General features: G+C 67.0%; 2 protein-coding genes across 4 annotated transcripts; one reads left to right on the plus strand and one right to left on the minus strand.

Moving 5' to 3' along the window:
• Positions 1-1,004: 1,004 nt before the first annotated feature.
• BAIAP3 (BAI1 associated protein 3) lies at positions 1,005-12,946 on the plus strand. The gene is made up of 36 exons (XM_023728543.1): positions 1,005-1,250; positions 2,561-2,650; positions 3,067-3,132; positions 4,935-5,123; positions 5,267-5,354; positions 5,432-5,512; positions 5,631-5,738; positions 5,981-6,040; positions 6,125-6,191; positions 6,276-6,480; positions 6,810-6,854; positions 6,967-7,044; positions 7,164-7,266; positions 7,521-7,628; positions 7,714-7,809; positions 7,905-8,008; positions 8,080-8,200; positions 8,682-8,806; positions 8,889-8,979; positions 9,284-9,340; positions 9,429-9,526; positions 9,628-9,679; positions 9,798-9,928; positions 10,065-10,188; positions 10,266-10,409; positions 10,502-10,594; positions 10,669-10,860; positions 10,929-10,997; positions 11,069-11,148; positions 11,227-11,335; positions 11,691-11,762; positions 11,961-12,041; positions 12,131-12,251; positions 12,346-12,469; positions 12,551-12,756; positions 12,843-12,946. The coding sequence occupies exons 1-36, from the start codon at positions 1,111-1,113 to the stop codon at positions 12,944-12,946; spliced, it is 3,822 nt and encodes a 1,273-aa protein (XP_023584311.1). The 5' UTR covers positions 1,005-1,110.
• Positions 12,947-13,847: 901 nt separating this feature from the next.
• Positions 13,848-16,417, minus strand: TSR3 (TSR3 ribosome maturation factor). 3 transcript variants are annotated; one of them, XM_004373148.2, is made up of 6 exons: positions 16,259-16,417; positions 15,934-16,153; positions 15,320-15,513; positions 14,676-14,849; positions 14,491-14,554; positions 13,848-14,226 (listed from the first exon to the last, which is right to left on the minus strand). In XM_004373148.2, exons 1-6 carry the CDS (start codon positions 16,368-16,370, stop codon positions 14,037-14,039), a joined length of 954 nt encoding a protein of 317 aa, XP_004373205.1. In that variant the 5' UTR covers positions 16,371-16,417; the 3' UTR covers positions 13,848-14,036. The 3 variants fall into 3 exon arrangements, with proteins under 3 accessions (XP_004373205.1, XP_023584148.1, XP_023584147.1); XM_023728380.1 differs by lacking the exon at positions 14,491-14,554; XM_023728379.1 differs by having other exon boundaries at positions 15,934-16,417.
• Positions 16,418-16,452: the final 35 nt, after the last annotated feature.

The following is a 16,452-nucleotide window of genomic DNA, read 5'->3' on the forward strand; positions in this document are numbered from 1 at the left end:
AGCGGACACCTGTGCCTCGGCGTCCGCGGAGCCGCTGCCCGAGCGCGGCGCCCCAGGAGCCCGCGTCCCGCGCCCCCCGTGTCCTCCGTGCTCCCCAGAACCCCAGGAGAGGCAGGCGCTCAGCCCGGCCCACGGTGAGTGCCACGGTCGGGGTCTGCGCCCGACCACCGTCCCGGACGCCGCCGACCCCTCCCGGCCGCCGTCGCTCCCGGACCCCAGACCCCCAGGCCTGCGCTAGCCGTCCCGCGCCGGTCGGGGAAACTGAGAGCCGCCGGGTGTCTATCCTCCCCCCGCTCGCAGCCCCATCCTCCCCTTGGAACGCGCAGGAGAAGCGCGGGGTCCGCACTGCGGACGGGGGACAGCCGGGAGGGGGCCGGGGGTGCGGTGGGGACCAGACCTCCTTGCCGCGGGGCGCACGGGACCCAGGAGACCGTCGCCATCCCACCTGGGATGGGGCGGGAGCCGGAGGTAGAGCGCGTCGCTCCGCGCAGACCCCGCCCCCAGCCCAGCGGAGCCCTCAGTGGAGCGGACCGAGGACCCCCAGAGGCCGTACTGCGGCGCCAGGCGCCCAAGACAGAGGGAAAAGGTGCCCCAGCGCCCCCATCCCCCCACCCTCCCTTGGGTGACCACAGTTCCTCCTGCGTCTCCCCGAAATCCCTGGTACTGCAAGCCCTGCCACGCTCCCGCAGCCGACAGGGAATTTCAAGCCCTCCAAACCCCCCAAACGCTGGGAGCTCCCGGGAGTGGGGGAGCTTAAAAATACGCAGACACCAACTATATGGGCTTCCACACACGCGCACACACAGACGCCATTCCCGCCAAGGAGGGGCAGGGACCCCGACAGAACTGGGAGGTCAGGCTCCCTGTGTACCCGGAGCCCGGGAGCACCTAGAAAGTGGGGTCCGGGAGGGAGGGGCATCATGGCGGTGGAGACAGGTGAGTAGAGACAGGTGAGAGGGGGACTCGGGAGAAGGTACCCAGAGTGTTCATTTCCTCCTGCATCCATTCTAGAAGCATCTAGCTAGCCCTCTACCGCTGGCCTCAGGCTTCAGGGAGGTCTACTCATGACGCCGCTTAAAATGCAGGTTCCTTCTCCCTGGATTGGGTGGGATGGGGCCCCAGGGAGCAGGCACACCAGGTGACCTTCATTTGGGCACTGCCACCCCCTGGGTGCAGGGGAGCATTGTCTGGGCCATCAGTGACCCTTGGGAGAGAGGACAGCTGAAGTCCATGCTGTCTACGTGCAGCGGGCCAGGGGGAGGGGAGCCGGGCCAGAAGAGGAGACACAGCTGAAGCCAAGAGAGAAGACTGAGAAGGGGGCAGGGGGGGCCAGCACAGGGCTGGACACCTCGGCGCTCCCCACACTCAGGGTGGCCTCACTAGACCCCCAACCCAAACTGGCAGGGACCAGAAGGTGGCACAAAGGGGTCCCTGGCACTCCGAGGCTCGTGGCCCCCTAGGGTGGCCAGCCCTCTGCAGACACTGTTTAGGAAGACGGACCTGGCTTTCCCGCTGAGCCCCACGGCCCCCAGACTCCCTAAGCCCCGAGCTGGGCTGGCAGAAGATGGCTCTGCCTGAGAACCTGGATTCGAATCCTGCCCTGGCTGTGAATGGGGCAGTGGCCTCTGCTTCGCAGATGCGTGGCTTCCCAGTCAACCAGGCCTGGGGACAGCCAGGCCCCAGATGCCAGCTTGGCACCTAGCCCCCACCCCCACCCCCCGCCGCTGGTGGCCGGACATCTTGTCCTCAACTGCCGTCCACACAGGGGTCACAGACAAAGAGCCCAGGGGACAGTCACATGCCCACCGCTGAGGACAGCTGGGCGAGAAGCCCGGACAAGGCCGCGGTCAGAGGCCTCACGGCAGGTAGCCGTCAGGTGCAGCAGGAAGATCAGCTGCGCGGGCCCTGGGGTTTCCAGGGGAACTGAAGGGGTTCTGGGCCTCCAGCGTGAGCCCCAGCTACCTCTTCCGGACACCTGTGGGGAGCTGCCGCGCTTGCCTGGGTCCTGGCAACGGGCTGAGGGACAGGCAGGGAGGGGCTGCTCGACAGGTGGGGCTAGCTGCAGCCAGCATCAGGGCGGCCAGCCAGCCTGGAGCCCAGGGCTCCGGACAGCCCAGGAGCTGAGGCCCAGGTCTGTCTCTTGCTGTTTCCCACCTTGACAAGTCCCTAAGCCTCAGTTTCCTCATATGAGACCAGCGCCCAGGGCAGCGCCCCTCCGTCTCTTGGGCCGGGCTGAGGGGGACCACCAGGTGGGATCACAGGTGGAAACCGCAGGGGGGATGTATGCTTCCCCTTTCTGCCTTCAGACCTTTCATTGGCACAAAGACGCCCCTCCGTGTCACTGCGGCTCAGGACACTTTGCTCCTGCGTCACAGTCGTCACTGGGCCGCGAGCCCCCTGTAGCCCCTGTCACATGCAGACGCGGCTGGCAGTTGCCCTGGCAACAACTCAGGCAGCAGCTGCTCCACTGGCTTTGGGGGGCTGCGGGGGGAGCAGCCTCTCCCGCTCAGCAGAGAGGGGAAGGGGGGGGGCCTGTGACGCCGGCCCCTTGGGGCTGCAGGGCTGGCTGTGGGGGCGGAGGCTTCCAGAAGCTTCGAGCCCAGCCTGCTGATCACCCCATCTTTGGGGAGGCTCACGGGAGGAGGCGCTGGTAGACTGAAGCAGGTGGACCTCATTCTGGCCCCTCCAGCCACGCCCCTGGGAGGCGAAGAGCCACTCGACCTTCTTCCTGTCCCAGGTCTCTGTGCCAGCTAGGTGACACCCCAGGGCCCCTGGGCCACTGAGAGAAAGACACAGCTGGGAGCAGGGAGTCCACTTACTCAAACATTTATTGAGGGTCCTCAAAGTACCAGGCGTACCCTGGGCCCAGCTCTCTAGTGAGGAGGCAGGTGGATGTTAAATCAGACTTTCATAAACGCGCTGAGACCACCAAGGGGCAGCTCAACCCAGGAACTGACCTGAGCTCACATTCAAGTGGTTACGAGGAGCCCCGGAGACAGTTGTAACCTCCACTGCTGACTACCTCCACAATCCTGGGGCTGGGTCTCTGTGCCCTGTTTTGTGCAGTGAAAACCACAGTGCCTGCCTGCTGGGGCTGATGTACAGCGCAAGGCACCCTCAACAAGCGGGCAAGTGAGCATTAGGAAGAGGGGATTCAGACAGCTTGTGCAAAGGTCCTGTGGTGAGCAGAGGAAGCATGTCCTTTGCACCAAAGGCCAGCCAGGCTGGGGCAGAGTACTGGGGCCATGTGGTGGACACCAGGTGGCAGAGGTGGCCTGGCTGGGGTCTGCACTTTGCCCTGACAAATTCAGCAGGGGAGCAAGAGGACCACTGGAGTCGAAGGGAGGAAGCCAGGGCCAGAGGTTGCTGCATCCAAGAGAGAGGCAGGGCCCAGGCTGTGCAGTGGGGAGGGGAAGCCACGGCAGCTTTGAGGTTGCCAGGCCCTTCCTCCTGGGGTCTGCAGGAGACAGAGCCTCCCAGGGAGACCCTCCCCCCAGGGACACCCTCCCCCCAGGGAGACGTGCAGGTGGTGACAAGTTGCTGAGCCTTCCCCCTGACAGGCAGGGTGTGGGGCCGGCTCGGAGACAGGCTCTTGTGCCAGGACAGGACGGAATCTTCCTCCTTGGAAAGGGTGCAGTTGGTCAGGGTTGCTGGTTGCTGGGCTCACTGGCTCCAGCCCCTCCCGGGCTGGGACTGTCCCACGGGCACCTGGGCAGGGGGCTGCTGGGCTAGCATCCTCGCAGACCAGTGTCTCCTTCTGGTCCAAGAAGGTGCTGCGTACCAACCCGGTCGCCGTGGCAGCAGCAGGAGGAACAGCTTTGAGATCAGAAGCATGGCACCTCCCCCAGCAGTTTCCAGTTGGGGCACCACTCGCCCCAAGTTCTCATGTCACTGCCTAGTGGTTGTGGGGAGCAGCTCTACTTGGGGGACAATACCCTCCCTGGCTACCACTGCCCTCCTGGGGGTTTGCTGACCGACCCATAGGGCTGAGATAGGGTGTGGACACAGACTGCACTTGAGTGAGTGAGGCCCCCAGCGACCCTGCTGTGCGTCCTGTCCTGTGAGCAGCAACCCGCCAGGGCTTGTGGGCGAGGCTCCTGGGCTCAGAGGCCTGCAGCGGGGGCTCCTCTGCCGGCACCACGACCTGCTCCCACTGTGGCTTGTCTCACCTGCACTGTCCTGTGGATGCAGGAGTTCTGCGATCCTGGGGACCCAGTGGATATGGGGGTGCTGGGATTCTGGAGGGTGGGCGTGGGGACTGGTGGATACCGGGGAGCCTGGGGTTCTGGGAGGTGACCATGGGGACCCAGTGGATACAGGAGGCCTGGGGTTCTGGGGCGTGGCTGTGAGGACCAATGAATATAGGGAGTCTGGGGTTCTGGGGGGTGACTATGGGGACCTGGTGAGTTGGGCACTGCCCCCCAATATCCCTGATCCTCAGCGAAGCCCTAGGAGACAGTGTGGGTGGGGGGACAGGTACTTCCTGTCTCCCTGTCCTGGGACCCCAGGGGCACAGTGGGGGCTCCCCACAACTTGGCCTGTCCCCAGGCCCCCTGCCTTCCATGGTCCCAGATGACACAGGTGCCCTTGGCCGGCCACCAGCCCCAGAGGGGCCCTTGCTCCTTCTGTAACCTCGGGCAGTGTGACCTCTTCCTCCTCTGCGGGGCTCTGTTCCTGCGGTCAGGACAGTGGTGTTGATTAGTCTTGGGAGAATAGTGGTCGCCGCCTTACCACCACTGGTTTCTGCTGCTTGAGGTCGGGGAGGGCGGTTCTTTCTTAACTGCTTTGTCGCAGGTGGTCTATGATTGCCAGACACCCTGCGGGAAAAGCTGAGTGAGGGAGGGAGGAAGGGAGGCAGCTAATGAATGGATGAGTGAATCAATGAATGAATGGTTGTGTGAATGAAAGCGGGAGCGAAAGAATGAATGAACGAGTGAGCGAGGGAACGCCCCTGCCCCCTGGCCCCTTGGTCCCCCTGCCCGCAGGCCGGCCATGTCGACCCTACTGGACCTCAAGAGCAGCGTGCTCAGGCAGGTGCAGGCGTGCCCGTCCTTCCGGCGCAGGACCGAGGAGGAGGCGGGCAGCTCCAGCGCCGAAGCCCCGGCGCCCTCTCAGGAGGCCTGGTGGGTGTCCTCCCTGCCCGGTTGACCTGGGCCCGCCCAGGGGGGAGGGCGCCAGGGTCTGATGGCAGGCCGCGGCAGCGGCGCTGTGGACCTCACGCCGCCTCCGGGGCTGTCCCCCCACGGACCCGGCGGCCATCCCGCAGGAAGCCTGGGGACGGCGTGGAGTTCTTCGCGCAGATGCGTCTGGTGCTGAAGAAGGGTGAGGGCCGCCAGCGCCTGCCGCGCCGCGAGGTGAGCCCCACGGCCCCGCCCCCCCGCATCCCCTACCCCGCCCCCGCCGCCACCGCCCACCTGCGCGCTCCCCGCAGGTCCTCCTGCGCAGCGGATCGCCGGCCCCCGCCGAGCCCGTGGACCCCAACCGCGGCCTGAGGCCCCTGAGCCCGGAAGAGGTAACGGGCCACCCAGGGCTGGGGCTGCGCCCCGCTTTCCCGGCGCCCCTTGTGGGGGCTCCGGGCCTGGGGCTGAGGGGTGGGCGCGGCTGCGGACTCAGCACCGCACCCCCCCCAGGTGGAGACGCTCTACGAGGAGGCCTTGTACACAGTCCTCCACCGCGCGGGGACCATGGGCCCTGACCGGGTGGACGACGAGGACGCTCTGCTGGCCTACCTCAGCCAGGTGAGCCCAGCCCCGCCCCTCTCAGCCCGTCCCCGCCCCCAACTCAGCCCCACCTCCAAGCCCGCAGGTGCACACACACGCCCCCCGCCGCCTGCACAGCGCACGCGCGAGGCTGAGGGCTTGCGCGCTCCGCTCTGCGTGAAGTCGGTGGGGTCGCCACCATCCCGCCTATGTCTCCACCCCGTGAGGAGTGCGACCAGGCCTCCTTGCGGGGCTCAGCAGCCCTCGCACCTGCCTCCCAGGTGTTCAGCACCAGCCCCGAGGAGCACGCGGAGGCCGTGGAGCGCGTGAGGAAGGCCAAGGTGAGCCCCGCGGTGCGTAGGGGGGACAGGCGGGGGTCCTGGGGAGGCTCCACCCGCTCCGTGCTCATGGTCCCCCGCCTGCAGGCCCCTGCCTACGCCCTCAAAGTGTCTGTCATGCGGGCCAAGAACCTGCTGGCCAAGGACCCCAACGGTGAGTGGGCACCGGGCAGCCGGGCCAGGGCGTGTGGTGTGGGTGCGGCGGCCAGGTGACCCGGGTCACCCGCCGCACCCTCAGGCTTCAGCGACCCCTATTGCATGCTGGGCATCCTGCCGGCCTCGGGTGCCTCGAAGGAGCCCCCTGAGAAGGAGCAGCGCTTCGGTTTCCGCAAGGGCAGCAGGCGTGGCGGGGGCACTAGGGATCCGCTGCCAGCCAAGTGCATCCAGGTCACCGAAGTCAAGAGCAGCACCCTGAACCCCGTCTGGAAGGAACACTTCCTCTTGTGAGGCCCCCTGCACAGCTCGGGGGCCATGCAGTCCCGGGGCTCATGGTGGCTGGGATGGGAGGGTGACAATTCACTGCCTGACCCAGGGGACTCCTAGGCCGGGGTTGCTCACATCCCGACTTTCCAGAGGAGGGAACTGAGGGTCAGAAGGGGGTGCTGCAGCCCGTGGCCACACAGCTGGTAATAAGTGGCAGGGTTGGGATTCGAACTCAGGCACCCTGTCTCCAAACTCCCAGCGTGTGTCCCCTTACCTCCCTGCCCCACCCCCCATGCCAGCCTTGGGCAGAGGCTGCCCGGGAGCCTCATGGCTTCCCTGTCCTTGGCAGTGAGATTGAGGACGTCAGCACTGACCAGCTGCACCTGGACATCTGGTATGGGCCCTGCAGGGCACAGGGAGTGGGCACCTCTGGTCAGGGGGACAAAAGGGGGCCCTCGGGGCCAGGCTGGGGACTTCAGGTAAGCCAGGTCCCCTGCCACCCGCAGGGACCACGATGATGATGTGTCCCTGGTGGAAGCCTGCAGAAAGCTGAATGAGGTCATGGGCCTGAAGGGCATGGGCAGGTAGGGGGATGCGGGACCCAGCTTGGGAGCCCCTGGGCAGCCCTGTCCGTGCGCCCCGGACCCCACACCTGCAGCTTGGCTCTCTGGGGACCCCTGGCACGATGTCCCCCCCTTTCCAGGTATTTTAAACAGATTGTCAAGTCAGCCCGGGCGAACGGGGCGTCGGGACCCACTGAGGACCACTCTGATGACTTCCTGGGGTGCCTCAACATACCCATCCGTGTGAGTGGGTAGGCGGGAGTGTCTGCTACCACAGCTGCTGCGCATTCGTGAGCCCCAGCTTCCCTCAAGGCTGTGTCCCGCCCCTGCCGCGTGGGGCTACGCAGTGGGGCCTGGCCCCTGCGGATGGGTCAGGTGGGAGGGGCAGCCTCCGGGGTCCTGCATATCACTGCACCCACAGGAAGCCTGAGTCTGCATGAGAGGGAGGAGGAGGGAATGCAGGAGGGTGTGGGCCTGATCCTACCTTGTCCCCACAGGAGGTGCCCGTGGCTGGTGAGGACCGCTGGTTCAAGCTGGAGCCACGCTCTAGCGCCTCCCGTGTGCAGGGCGAGTGCCACCTGGTCCTCAAACTGATCACTACACAGGTGGGCTCACGTCAGGCCTGCCCTGCTGATGTCCTCGCCCGTGGGGGCCTCAGCAGGGCCGGTGACAGCAGCCCCTGCCTTGCAGAGGGATACAAGCATGAGCCGGCGCGGCAGCTCTGGCTTCCGATCCTACCAGCTGCTGCTCGGCAGCCTGCTGCAGTTCGAACACCGGGCCGAGGAGGTAGAGGCCGCCCTGGGGATCCCTCGTGCTGATCCCAGGCAGCAGGCACGGGCAGCGGGCTCCCACGCCCATTCACACCCACCCTCCTTCCCCAGCCGGACGCGAGCAGCTGGTGCGGTGAGCTCAGCGGGCCGGCGGCCACCATCCTCTCTCTGCACGGTGCCCAGAGCAACCTGTCACCCCTGCAGCTAGCTGTGCTGTGAGTGGGGGTTTGGGGTGTGGGGCGGCGGGGTGGGCTGGATGCCGCCCTGACCAGGCCGGGCCCCACAGGCACTGGCAGGTCAGCAGCCGGCACCATCAGACCCATTCCCTGGACTACGGCTACCTGCTGGGGCTGCTGGAGGACATGCAGGCGCACTGGGAGGAGGCTGCTTCGCTGCGGCAGGAACAGGTGGGCGTGGGCTGCTCGGCGCTGGGACTGAGGCCTGCTGGGGGCAGGGGCGGATGGACAAACTGCATGACTTGGACAGCAGAGCCAGGAGGTGGGTTGGTTTGACCAGGAGGGGGCTGCAGGGGAAGGCTGCCATGCTTGGTCTGAGGTCTGAACAAGAGGGAGTGGGCACCCGCAGGCCTGGACAAGGCAGCAAAGGCAGAGGGAACAGCAGGTTCCAGGGGGAACAACCTGTGCAAAGGCCCTGGGGCATGTTTGGGCATGAGAGGGACTTAGGAAGGCTGAAACCAGAGAGGCTGGCAGGTGAGGCCGCATCGGGTAGGAGGCAGTCTGGGGAGTGGCAGGGGTATTCCTCAGAGCAGAGCCCTGCCAGGACCGGTATGGTCACACCGTGGACAGGGAAGGTGTTTGTGGGAGACAGCGGGGCCGCCGGTGGGGCTGCAGCAGTGGGTCTTCAGCTCTGCAAGGCCCTGCCCCCCAGGAGGAGGGCCTGGCCGACAGCTTCTCAGCCTTCTCCGAGTTCGGGCTCCAGCTGCTGCGCCAGCTCCGAGACTACTTCCCTGCTACCAACAGCACGGCCGTCTACCGCCTGGAGCTGCTGCTCAAGTGGGTGCTACTGCGTGGACGGTGGGACTGGCGGGCGGGAGGGCGCGGGGGCGGCCACCAGTCAGCGGGCGGCCCCGTCCAGGTGTCTCGTCAAGCTCCAGCTGTTCCAGCCTTCCTTTGAGATCTGTCCCTTCGAGACCGAGCTGAACATGGACGTCACTGCGGCCCTGAAGGTATGCGGGCTGCGGGGCGCTGGACAAATTGCTCCCGCCTGTCCCGCCCCACGACGCCCCAGCCGGCTGGGCCCCGCCCACTGGCCCCGCCCCACGACGTCCCGCCCCTCCTACCCCGTTGGCTGCGCCCCACTGGCCACGCCCCCACGACCGTCCTACCGGTTGGCCCCGCCCCCACGGCGCCACGCCCCCACTGGCCGCGCGCCGCGACGTCCCGACTGTCCTACCCCCGTTGGCCCCGGCGTCCCGCCCGCTCGCCCCTTTCCCTCTGCCTACCCTGCTGACCCGGTGGCTTCTGTTGCAGAGAGGCAACCGCGAGTGGTACGACAGGCTCCTGAACTCCAAGTGCCCCCGCGAGCAGGTGCGGCACGGCGCGGGGTGGGCTGGCGGCGGCGAGTGAGGGCAAGTCCGGCGGGAGCGAGGTGGGTACGAGCCGGCCTCCCTTGCAGCCCGCACCGCAGCGCCTCCCGGGGCTCATCGAGCTGGCCGACGCCGTCTACGAGGACTTGCAGGCCGGCTACGGCATCTACGCCAGCCTCTTCCACAGGTGGGTGCCCAGCCCGAGTGCCGTCGCCGGGCAGGGGCCGGGTGCGGGGTTGGGCAGTGTGGCCGGCTGGAGGGCACTTGGCTGAGGCAGGTCCTTTGCAGCATCCTGAAGGTCGACTTCTTCACCCTCACCTTCCATCAGCTGGAGTGTCTGGTGAGGAGGGACCCGACCCCGGGGACCTGCTGGGCGTAGGGGAGCAGGAGGCAGTCCCTGGGTGCGAAGGGGGCCGGGTTTCCCCATTGCCGGCGCCTGACCCCGCCGTCCCAAGCAGGTGGCCGAGGAGGCGTGGGTGCTGTTGAAGGAGCTGAGCCCCAAGATGACGCTGGAGATGGCCTCGGGGCTCTTCGAGCTCTACCTGACCCTGGCAGACATCCAGCGTTTCTGGAGCAGCGTCCCTGGCCGGTGGGTGCCCTCCCTCCACCCGACAGCTGTCACAGGCGGCTCCTTGGGCAGCCCCCCCCCCACCCTTAGGCCCTGAACCAGGACGCCAGCTGGCCCCAGGTGCCAGTCCCGCGAGCTCTGACCGCCTCCCCCGCAGGGACGGTCGCTCGCTGGCCCTGGCGGGCATCCACGTGCCCTTCCTGCCCGCCATGAAGCTCTGGCTGCAGGCACTGCGGGACCAGACCAGGTGGCGGCTGCAGAGCGCCATCGACGTGGACACGGTGAGTGGGCGCCCGCCGGGCCGAGGGGCTGGGGCTCATCTGGGTGCGTCAGCAACCCCGGTCCCTCTGCTCTCCAGCTAGAGCCGGTGGACGCCTCCTCCAAGCACAGCGGCTCCGCGGCCGCCGCGGGACTGTGCTTCAGCCTCATCCAGGAGCTCTGGGTGCGCCTGGCGTGGCCGGACCCCACCCAGGCCCAGGGGCTGGGCATGCAGCTTGGCCAGGTGCGTCTGCGGGGGACGCGGGCTGGGAGGGGCAAGGTGCAGGGGGCGGCAGGGCCAGGGCGACCGCAGCACCCAGCCTCGTGTCCCCCCAGGACATGTGCGAGGCCACCCTCTTCTACACGGAGCTGCTGCGGAAAAAGGTGGACGCGCAGCCGGGCGCCGCGGGCGAGGCCGTGAGCGAGCCGGTGAGTGGGCGGGGGCAGTGTCTCGGCTGGCGGGGCCTCCACGCCCCCGGCCCATTCTCTATGCCTCGCCCCAGCTCTGCGCGGTCCTCAACGACGTGGAGCTGGTGCGCAAGGCTGCCGGGCAGGCGCTGAGGGGCCTGGCGTGGCCAGAGGGCGCCGGAGGGCCTGAGGGGGAGCTCCCGCGGCCCCTGCTCAGCTGCACGCAGGCGCTGGACGAGGACCTGCAGCGCGAAGCCCGCACCGTGACGGCGCACCTGACGTCCAAGGTGGGCGGGGCCCGGGGCGGGGCTAGGGGCGTGTCCCCGCGGCGTTGCTGAGCGCCCCCTTTCCCCAGATGGTGGGCGACATCCGGAAATACGTGCAGCACGTCAGCCTGTCGCCCGACTCCATTCAGAACGACGAGGTGCGGCCGGGCCCGGGCGCGGGTGGGTGTTGGGGGCCGAGTGGGGCCGGCCCTGAGCAGCCCGCCCGCAGGCCGTGGCCCCGCTTATGAAGTACCTGGACGAGAAGCTGGCCCTGCTGAACGCCTCGCTGGTGAAGGAGAACCTAGACAGGTACGCCCGGAACAGGGGTAGGTGGAAGGAGTGTGGCCTGGAGCGCCCGGGGCGATCATGGACGCCGGGTCCTTGCAGGGTGCTGGAAGCCCTCTGGGAGCTGCTACTGCAGGCCATTCTGCAGGCGCTGGGCGCCAACCGCGACGTCTCCGCTGACTTCTATGGCCGCTTCCACTTCGCGCTGGAGGTAGGGCCCCCACCCTGCCCAGGGCGGGCTCCCAGCTGGCGTCCAGGGACAAGGCCCTCATGCCGCTCCCTCAGCTCACGCGGCCCCCTGCCCGCACCACTTCTTCCACAGCCCACCTGCATCAGCAGCACCTGGGCCATCTGCTAAGACAGGTGTCTGGCCCAGTCGCCGGCCTTTTCCCAAGCTTCCTGGGGGATTCTGAGGAGCCTGAGGTGTGAGACCCAGCCCCTCCTGGGCTCCCAAGACGCTCAGTACTGCCCGAGGCTCCCAGCAACTGGAGGTCTCCACCTGGTCCTTCCCCCTGCCCCAGCACACGCCGTGCCCATGACCTTGTTCCCCCTTCTATCCCGCCCAGGCACTGGTGAACTTCTTCCACGCCGAGGGCCAGGGTCTGCCCCTGGAGAGCCTGAGGGATGGAAGCTACAAGGTGAGCCCAGGCGTGGGAATCAGGCGCGCGGACATCTGAGGACCCGCGTACCTTGCACCAGCTGTGCGACATCTTCTAGCCCATGTCCTGTACGAAATGGGATCCGTGACCGCGCGGGCCCCACGGGCTGCCGCGGCGAGTCGACAGCCGGTGTCCCCCAGCGCACCCACTTGCCTCCCCCCCTCCCGCCCCCCGCAGAGGCTGGAGGAGGAGCTGCGTCTGCACAAATGCTCAACCCGCGAGTGCATCGAACAATTCTACCTGGACAAGCTCAAGCACGTAAGGCCGCCCAGGTGTGCTCATGCGGCCCTGCCCCCGGGAGTCCCCGTCCCGAGAGCCCCGAGCTCCGCTTTCTGCCCTTTCTGCAGAGACCCATGGAGAAGAACAGGTTCGGGCGCCTGAGCGTCCGCTGCTACTACGAGGCGGCTGAGCAGCGGCTGGCGGTGGAGGTGCTGCACGCCGCCGACCTGCTCCCGTTGGACGCCAACGGTGAAGGCCGGGCGGGGGCGGAGCTAGACGGCACGGGCGGGGCGCGGAGGCACGGGGCGGGGCCGACTCAGCCGCCCGCCCCTCTCGCCCCCAGGCCTGAGCGACCCGTTTGTGATCGTGGAGCTGTGCCCGCCACACCTCTTCCCGCTGGTCCGCAGCCAGAGGACCCAGGTCAAGGCACGGACCCTGCACCCGGTGTACGACGAGCTCTTCCACTTGTGAGTGCCTGGCCGCCCGGGGCCCACACGCACGGCCACCGGCGGGCTCGAGGCGACCCGTGTGCACCGTGTGCCCTGCAGCTCCGTGCCGGCCGAGGCGTGCCGCCGCCATGCCGCCTGTGTGCTGTTCACCGTCATGGACCACGACTGGCTGTCCACCAACGACTTCGCGGGCGAGGCGGCCCTCAGCCTGGGTGGTGTCTGCGGCGTGGCCCGGCCCCAGGCAGGAGGGGGCGCGCGCGCGGGGCAGCCTATCACCCTGCACCTGCGCCAGCCCAAGGCCCAGGGTGAGCGCCGGTGCGGGCGGGGAGGGGGGCCGCCAGTGGGGCCAGGGAGGTGGGCCTGATCCAGCTTCCCCTCCCGCCCCCCGCAGTGAGGTCCGCTCTGCGGATGCTGGAGGGCCGAGCCAACAAGGAGGCGCAGGACTTTGTCAAGAGGCTCCGGGAGCTGGAGAAGTGCATGGAGGGGGACGCCTGAGTCCCTCCCGCCGCTGCAACAGCAGAACCCCAGCTGGGACACTACCCCCTCCCCGTGTCGCCTCTCCCGTGATCTTTGTGCAGCCAGGGCCCATGGTGTCCCCTCCCCTGCTGCCTGGTGTGTGTGTGCTGTGGCTTCCCTCCGCCCTGGGCATGTTGGTGTGGTGTGTCCTGTAGGTGTGAACCCCTACACCCCTGTGAGACCTACCCCCACCTCAATCTGGACGCAGACTCCATGGTGCCAACAACCAGTGGCTGCCCTGGGGCAGAGAGGGGGCCAGGCTGCCAGGTGAGCATCCCCCGACTTGCTGCCCAACATCAGCCAGAGAGGGGTGGGCGGGTGCTTCTCTTAGGGTGGGGGCTCTAAACGGTCAGCTGTGCCCCCCAGGGGACATTTCTGGTCCTCACATTGGTGGTTGGGGAGCCACTGGCACTCGTGGTGGAGGCCAGGGACACAGCTCAGTGTCATGTGTTAAACCAGATATTCCCCCCAACAATGACCCATCACCAGTGCCACAGTGGAGAGTCCCGTCTTAGAGGAAGCTCCAGGGCAGGGTGAGAGGCAGCAGGCCTGGGGGCTGAGGGTGGGAAGCAGCTGCAGGACTCCAGGTGGAGACAAGAGAAGGCAGCACATCCCTCACCCCGCAGCGGGTAGGGGAGGTTTGCTAAGGGCTACGGAGTTCTCCCCACCCGCTCCCAGGCCCAGGAGAGGTTCCCTGGGGTCGCTGAGAGGCAAGGGCGTCACCTGAGGCTGGTGGGCTCCCTGCCCTCTCAGAAGTGAGTCTGCCCACACTAGCACCCCGTTCCAGGCAGGGTCTGCCTAGCCAGAGGTTGACAGCCAGCCCCTGCCTTCCCCCAGGGCGCTCCAGGTCAAGTGCAAAGACAGACTCACAGCCTTCTTGACTACCAGCTTCATTGAGGCGCTCCAGGACAGGACCCAGGAGCTGGGCAGCGCATTGGCAGAGAACCAGAGTCCAGTACTACTGACGGCCACCGAGGGCTGGGACCGCCAGACCTGCCTGCTCCCCACTTCCCACTGCCACCTCCAGAGTCCCTCTCACCCAGCCGTGCAAAATACACATCTGCCACCCTCAGTCTCTCTGTCGCCTCCTGATTCCTTTCCAGACCTTTTCCAGGGTGCCAGCCTTGGCCCCCCTCCCCGGCTCCTCCTCCTCCTCCTCAGGGCAACTGCTGCTGCTGCCGCTGTCTGCTCCATCCTCAGCAGCAGGCCCCCGCTCCTCAGGCTCATCCTCGTCACTGTCACCGCTGTCTGGGGACAGCCTGGAAGAGAACAGTGTATCACCCTAGCCAGCCTCAGGCAGGCCTCCCTGGTGAACTCACCCCCAGAGCACAGGTTCACAAGATGCAGACCAGCTCCCTTCCCCCAGGCCCGCTCCCCGCCTGCTCCAGGGACCTTCCACTTTCCTTTTCAGAGTCAAAACCCACCCCTGTGGTGGTCAGGGCCCCGCCCCCACACCGCAGGCAGGGCAGCGGCCACAGGCCTGGGTCTGAACTCCCTCGGAACTGGGAAGCCCAAGGACTTACCAGGTGCCGCCCTGGGGCCTATTGGGGTTTGCAAACTCCCGCCCTGAATCCACGTCAAAGGGATCTGAGCCAAGGGAGAAAACGGAGAGCAGTGAGCTCTCCGACCCACCCCGTCTCAGAGGAGGACACAGGCCTGCAGGGTCCCCGCTTCCACCCTGGGGGCTCCTGCAGGTGCCAGGGCTCACCCATCTCCTCCTCGGGGCTCTCCTTGGCACTGGCCAGGAACTCCTTCTCGGCCTGGAGCACCTCCTCTGGGCCGCTGCAGGCCGCATACCTGTCCAGGAGCTGGCGGTTCAGGTCCAGGAAGCCCTTGCCCCACTTAAACTTCCGCAGCAAAATGACAGCAAGGTCGGAAAAGCCTGGCAGTGCAGAACACAGGAGACCCCGTGATGCCCCCTGTCCCTCTCCTGAGTGGGTCCAGATCACCCTCAGTGCCATCCTGGGGAACTGAGAGGTCTTCTCCCAACACCTGATCACACTGCAGACAGCCTGATCTGCTCACCAGCCCCTGCCACATGTCCCTGTCCCCGCACTGAAGCCCACTGAGTCCTGCTCCTTTCCTGAGGAACCACACGTGTTCCCCCCAAGACTGCCCTGGGAGGTCCCCCTTCTGGGCCTCAAAGTCTCTGTGGACAAGTCAGGGGCGAGGGGAACTCCCAGCCACGCTACCACAGTCACCCGAGTGCTTGCCAGGCCAGCTGTCGCTGAGGTCAGGGTTCTAAGGGGAAGCTGGGACTGAAACCCTGGTCTGCCAGTCTCAGCCCCCTCACTGTGTCCCTGCTTGCCTCCTTCCTCCTGGGACTGAGGCTGGCCAAGGCAAGACACTCACCCAAGATGCAGAAGGTGGCCGCAAAGGCCTCCACACAGGACAGCTTGCAGGGCCGGCCGTAGTTCACAGGGTTGGCAGCCACCAAGTAGGGCAGCAGCCGCAGGTGACTCCCCCGCATCTTGCCAAACGGCGTCTCATCCAGTCTGGCCCAGGAGCAGTCGATGACAGCTACCCCTGACTGGGCCACCAGCTGTCTGCCAGGGATAGTGCGGGGCTATCCCTAGTGCTGACCGCGGGGAACGTATGTCCTTGGAAACTAGCCTTATTATGAATACAAGGACATCATTTCCCAACCCCACAACATGCCCCTCCAAGGTCCCAGTTTTTAAGGCATACTCGATTATCCACTCAACAAACATCTGTTAACACTGTCCTACAGCCTAAGGCTCTACCATAGGCACTGGGGGAAAATTGGACAGGTATGTTCCCAGCCCACGTGGACCACAGTCTTGGGGGGACGGGTACGATAAACAAGTACAAATCAATGGGCCCTGTCAGGGACGATGCGCTAGAGACGGGTGACTTAAGACGAGACAGTCCAGGTAGGTTACCCGCCAAAGCCCCAGAGGAAGCGCTCACTCCCCGCCCGCCACCCCCGGGCCTCCCGCGCCTACCTGTCTGCGGGGGACACGTACTGGGCCCCCACGGGGCTGAGCACCAGACCACCAAACCGGTGGCCCAGGCGCAGGCAGCGCACCAGGCCCAGGCGGGCCAGTTTGCGGCCGGTGCAGCGCCGGGGGTCGCAGTGGCCCAGCTCCCACATGGCCAGCGGGCAGGGCAGCCCCGCAGCGCCCGGGCGGCTCTCGTCCCCGGCAGCCTCTGCCTCCAGGGACGCTGCACCGGGAGAGAGAAGGGGACCAGGCATCAGGCGCGGGTACCCCCAGCTGCCCCTCGACCTCCGACCCCAACCCAGAGCTCTCCCCATCACCCTGCACTCACCGCGCAGCGCCGCGCCGACCTCTTCCGTGAAGGCTTCCAGGGAGCGGCCCACGGGGCGCCGTGCACGGCCGCCTCCGGCCCCGGGCCCACGCCCCGCCCTCCGGCGGCCCATGGCAGGGAGCCGGGGGTCTCCGAGACGCTCCGGCGCTCCCAGTCCGGTTGTGCGGACGTCCGCGCACGCGCCGAACTCCACT

This window comes from Trichechus manatus, unplaced genomic scaffold (assembly GCF_000243295.1).
Source record: "Trichechus manatus latirostris isolate Lorelei unplaced genomic scaffold, TriManLat1.0 scaffold00024, whole genome shotgun sequence".
In the NCBI taxonomy this organism is placed as follows: domain Eukaryota; kingdom Metazoa; phylum Chordata; class Mammalia; order Sirenia; family Trichechidae; genus Trichechus; species Trichechus manatus.